Here is a 6,000-nt window from a genome sequence, read left to right on the forward strand (position 1 = left end):
TAACTGAAATGTTGTTAAAATAACTTAAAATTTTAATGAGAAATGCACATAAGTATTCTTGGAATTTCGCAAAAACCCATGTGTCTACCTCCGTTACTCTTTGTACGATGGCCCATTTAAGACCTACTTTTTTTCATGGAAGGTGAAACTTACCAAAGTTAAACAGCAATTTAAACGGCTTAGCCGCCATAGAAACTTTTTGAAATTCATACAATATAATCTTACTTTTTGTACAATGGTCCATTCAAGACATAGGCCTACATCTATCGAAAAATATGACCTATATATGAGCAAATTAACAAAGAGTGAATACAAAATGGTTTGGCATGATTTTATTACCATAAACATAAATAACAAAACATATATAGGCCTACGATTTGTAAAGTGTGAAATACGTAATGAGTTTGTATGATAATGAAATTTTTAAGAAACAAAAGCTGTACGGTTAATAGGGAAAGGTGGATGGGTAAATAATATAAAGTAACAGGTCAAACTCCAAGTGTACTTTCCAAGTGATGAATGGCGACTTGACAACTACATTGGTATACACGAACTAAGGTCGCTCTTTTCTTAAGCCAATGAGCGAAGAGAAAATTAACAGAACCAATCAAAGAAACAATGGTAATGGATTTATATAAGCTTTTAAGCTTGTTTCCAAAACCATGTGTTTATCTATATGTATATTGTAATATTTGTAATTCTTCAATAAATATTGTTTAAAAAAAGAAAAAAAAAAGAAGAAACAATGACGTTAAGTAAATAAAAACCAAGACTCCCGTAACTAAAAATTGATACAGGCTTACAGTGGTGTAACCTATTTTCGTGCATATAAGGATTCAACACCGAATTTCGTCAAAGTTAAAAAAACGGAATTTTTTTAAAATGTCTTTGATGTTTCCTCAAATATTCTACAGTATAATTAAAATTGGTTTGTTTCGATTCTTTTTATGAATCCCTCACTTTGACCAATATTTCATGACTAACCAACTCGACAACGGCTGCAAAATGCGTCGCCTATTTTCGTGTACAATGTTTTATCTATAAATAAGTCGAGAAAAACACGTTGTATTGATACCCATGGTATAATTAACTACTCTTAGTATTTATCTTTAATATCAATTCATTATAACTAATGACAATTCCTGCAAAGAACCATGATTTTAAAAAAAATAGTGACTGACAAAATAAGATACGTAGCTCATTGAAACAACATACGAATACGGCCCACATTGTGTTCTGTAGAATTTTTCTGCTGGCACGGAATCCGCTAGTTGACCACGTGACTTCATTCGTTGGACTACATTCTAGCAGACGACACTTGGAATTCCGATTACCGCTTGGGATTATAAGGAAATTCAGCCGATAAAAAATGGTGACCTTTGCTAATAACTAAAATCCGCCATTTTGTATTTGTCAAAGTAAACATTAATACATTTTACCTTGCTTGAAACTACTGGATTCATTCTACTAGCTGACATTGTACAGAAAACCCATGGTTATCAAAACAAGCAAATGCGGAGGTCACGCGAGGTTGCACATGTAAATTATTAATCCTTTTCCGGAAATGCACGAAAAATAGGTTAGCACGATATTAGGTTACTTGACTGTAATAGGAGTCCCGTTAGTACAATCAGACCATACTCAACACAGTGTAAATTACTCATTTTAACTCGAGCCAAAATTACAGTATTACTCAAAGTTTACGGGCAATTTGCAAGGCTTAGCCGTCATAGGAACTTTTTGAAATTCTCACACTAGTAAATTTTCCTCGCTTTCTCGCCTTTTTCCTAGCTTTCTCGCCTTTTTCCTCGCTTTCTCGACTTCTTGCATTTTTTATTCTCGCCTTTCTCGCCGTTTTCCTCGCCTTCTCGCGCTTTTCCTCGCCTTTTTCCTCGTCTTTTTACACTCGCTTTCTCACCCTTTTCCTCGCTTTTTTCCTCGCTTTCTCGCCTTTTTCCTCCCCCTTTTCCTCGCTTTCTAGCCCTTTTCCTCGCTTTATTCCTCGCTTTCTCGCCTTTTTCCTCGCTTTCTCTCCCTTTTCCTCGCCTTTTTCCTCGCTATTGATATCTATGTATCTACTGGATCAAACTGAATTTGTTTTCAATGGGTTAATTATTAAAATGGATCGTTAATTACTTAGTTTGACCTAGTTTTGATGTTTGTCCTTTTAATGGCTCTATAATTTAGTTGGAACCTTCAGTAGAATTAGGCGAAGCGTTTAATTTGTTTAAATCCGTTCAATAATTTTCTTGCAATTAACAAGATAGCTAGCCAGGCAAGGTAATATACGCCCACTGGCAGCTTTGATTTTGAATAAAAATATTTAGCTGTACAGTAACGATCACTAATAGGAAATATTCAACCTTCAGTCATACACTTCTTTTGAACTCTTTAGGGCGATTCTGAATAATATTGAGTATGAAATATTGTTCTTGAAAATGTGTTCACTCTTTAGCTCGTGAAAACGCTATATTCAATCGTCAGCGCGGTACAGAATAACTTAACCAAGTTTTTTCAAAATCCGGCAAGAATCATGACTTCTAGAATTTTTACGAGCTACAAATTGAACGAGTTTTCAAAAACAAGGGCAATAGCTCATACTAAAGATTTTTCGATTTTTCTGATTTACAATAAGATTTATCCATGGGTGATAACCAACACTCATGCCATTTTCGTCAAAATCCGTCAAGAATTGTGCCTTCTAGAGTGTTCACGAACTAAAAATTGTTCAAGAACAAGGGCAATAACTAATACTAAATATTTTTCAATTTTTCTGATATTCGATGGGGTTTATCCTTGGGTGATTACAAACACTCAAACCAAGTTTCGTCAAAATCCATCAAGAATTGTGCCTTATAGAGTGTTTACAAACTAAAATTGAAGGCGTTTTCAAGAACAAGGGCAATAGCTCATACTAATTATTTTTCGATCTTTCTGATTTTAAATAGGGTCCATCCTTGGGTGATAACAAACACTCACACCAAGTTTCATCAAACTCCGTCATGAATTGCACCTTCTTGTTTTGGAAAAAAACAATTTTCTACTCAAATATTAAACCTTAAAAATGGCAAATAAAATACTAGATCCAATCTTTAGATTATACGATCCTATTCGTTATTCATTTTACAAGAAAAAAGAGGATTATATTATAATCTCACCAACTGTTGGTTCTAAATCCCAATTGAATGATGGTGGTAGAATTACCTTCGAAATAAATTCATTATCGAATTGGTTGCTTCTTTCCGATGCTTATTTCAGATGTGATTTCAAAATTAAAGATGGAACTCAGAATCAAGTACCACAAACTAATACAACGTTAGAAAACAATTTCTTTCCATCTTTATTTAGCGAGATGGTTTTGGAAGCTGGTTCAAATGCGATAGAAACAATCAAACACCCTGAGAAATTCGACACAATGTTGAAAACAGTTTTATATCCTAAAGATTTCGATTCAGTCTCAGGTTGGATACCCGATGTTGGCGATGGAAGAGTGTTAAAAGAACCGGTAAGAAATGTTGCAAATGATGCCGATTTAGATAGATTTCGGGGAAGGGAGGGTTTGATTCTCCCAAATGTACAGGCCTAGGGTGGAGCAGACACTTTATTTAGAAATTAGGATTAAGGGTCTTGATATTGGGTTTTCTTCTGTTCTTATTCTGATCTGAAATTAGAAAAAATAACTCGCCCGATGAGCGAGAAGTATAGTATCTGTCATGTACTGATTGTTTTTAGTTTACTATGAACAATATTATCATTTAAGTTCTTATTTTTTGAATATGCAACTATCATTTTCTGCTTATATATTTATATTCTCCCAAATGTACAGGCATAGGGTGGAGCAGACACTTTATTTAGAAATTAGGAGTAAGGGTCTTGATATTGGGTTTTCTTCTGATTCTGATCTGAAATTAGAAAAAAAATAGTATAGTATCTGTTATGTACTGATTGTTTTTAGTTTACTATGAACAATATTATCTTATTTTTTTAATATGCAACTATCATTTTCTGCTTATAGACATGGGGGGTTTCTCTTGAAGGCTCTTATAGTGGGCATGAACTATCCTTCTTGCTCGATTGCTGGTTGTATTGAACGGGACAATTTCCGTGAGTCACATAATCGTTTGAATCTATTCCGTGCCGCTTTGTACTCACCCAAATCAGCCTGGAGTAATGTTTTTCTGTATTGATTTAGTAAAGTATTTTGATGTTCTTGAGTTCTTCATGATTTAAACAATATTTTATTTCTATATTAAATGAAATTTTTATAGAAAATAAGTAAGGTTTCGGAAACAAGCCGAAGCTTATGCTAAATCCGGCACCTAATACAGTGAAAAGACATAATACAGAAAATATGATATTCGTAAATAAATAAATAGTTATCAATATTTAGTAATTTGATAATAGATAACAATTAATTATGTATATTTAAATATATAAATTAAAACGTGCGAAAGTGCAAAGGTGTCCATACCAGACAGGGGTCGTCATCCCCAAGAATTCCGTCCGCCCACGAAGCTGCAGGCAAAGATAGTCGGGCTAATCTATTGGAGACAGTGTTAATGTTATGGGTAATTTGACTAGACTAGAAATGGGCTTGGCGGAGGAAGACATAAGTTGGTCACAACGGTTGAAATAAATAATTTGAAAATCAAACAAGATTAATATACGAGAGTTATTACTCTACTAGGGTATGGTATACAAGAACAACTGGGGTAAGTATACAAGTTCAAACAACTTGAGAAAGTATATAAGATCAATACTAGGTTAGTATACTAGATCCACAACTAGGGTAGTAGTATGTGTACATTACCTTATGCCATTCTACCATTTACCGGTTTACCAAAAAATTTTTTTTACCAAATTGACCATCCAGTGTATGTACATTACACCCCCCTTTACCATATGCCGACTTACCATTTCATATACTAAAAAACCTAAACACCCTACATTTCATAAATTCTTACACTAAAAAAAGACCTAAACTCCCTATAAATTATTACACCCTAAACAGCATTACATTTCATTTACCAAAAACACCTTCAATCAATTTCCTACATTCCATCAAAAAAAGCATATTAAAAATACCCTTATATAAAATAACATAACATTTTTTAATAGTTTCGTTGTAAGTAATGTTATTTTAGTCTAGAAACTTCTAGAAAAAAGGGAGATAACTCTTGTTTTGGAAAAAAACAATTTTCTACTCAAATATTAAACCTTAAAAATGGCAAATAAAATACTAGATCCAATCTTTAGATTATACGATCCTATTCGTTATTCATTTTACAAGAAAAAAGAGGATTATATTATAATCTCACCGATTGTTGGTTCTAAATCCCAATTGAATGATGGTGGTAGAATTACCTTCGAAATAAATTCATTATCGAAATGGTTGCTTCTTTCCGATGCTTATTTCAGATGTGATTTCAAAATTAAAGATGGAACTCAGAATCAAGTACCACAAACTAATACAACGTTAGAAAACAATTTCTTTCCATCTTTATTTAGCGAGATGGTTTTGGAAGCTGGTTCAAATCCGATAGAAACAATCAAACACCCTGGGAAATTCGACACAATGTTGAAAACAGTTTTATATCCTTAAGATTTCGATTCAGTCTCAGGTTGGATACCCGATGTTGGCGATGGAAGAGTGTTAAAAGAACCGGTAAGAAATGTTGCAAATGATGCCGATTTAGATAGATTTCGGGGAAGGGAGGGTTTGATTCTCCCAAATGTACAGGCCTAGGGTGGAGCAAACACTTTATTTAGAAATTAGGATTAAAGGTCTTGATATTGGGTTTTCTTCTGTTCTTATTCTGATCTGAAATTAGAAAAAATAACTCGCCCGATGAGCGAGAAGTATAGTATCTGTCATGTACTGATTGTTTTTAGTTTACTATGAACAATATTATCATTTAAGTTCTTATTTTTTGAATATGCAACTATCATTTTCTGCTTATATATTGGGGATATTCTCTTAAGGCTCTTATAGTGGGCATG

The 6,000-nt window shown here is 33.5% G+C and overlaps 1 protein-coding gene across 1 annotated transcript; it reads left to right on the forward strand.

Annotated features, from left to right (window-relative positions):
- Nucleotides 1-3,064: 3,064 nt before the first annotated feature.
- LOTGIDRAFT_171405 (hypothetical protein) lies at nucleotides 3,065-3,988 on the forward strand (the record flags this gene model as incomplete). Its single annotated transcript, XM_009047600.1, has 2 exons — nucleotides 3,065-3,505; nucleotides 3,956-3,988. The coding sequence occupies 2 exons, from the start codon at nucleotides 3,065-3,067 to the stop codon at nucleotides 3,986-3,988; spliced, it is 474 nt and encodes a 157-aa protein (XP_009045848.1).
- Nucleotides 3,989-6,000: the final 2,012 nt, after the last annotated feature.

The sequence above is a fragment of the Lottia gigantea genome (genome assembly GCF_000327385.1).
Source record: "Lottia gigantea unplaced genomic scaffold LOTGIsca_114, whole genome shotgun sequence".
NCBI classification, from domain to species: Eukaryota; Metazoa; Mollusca; class Gastropoda; family Lottiidae; genus Lottia; species Lottia gigantea.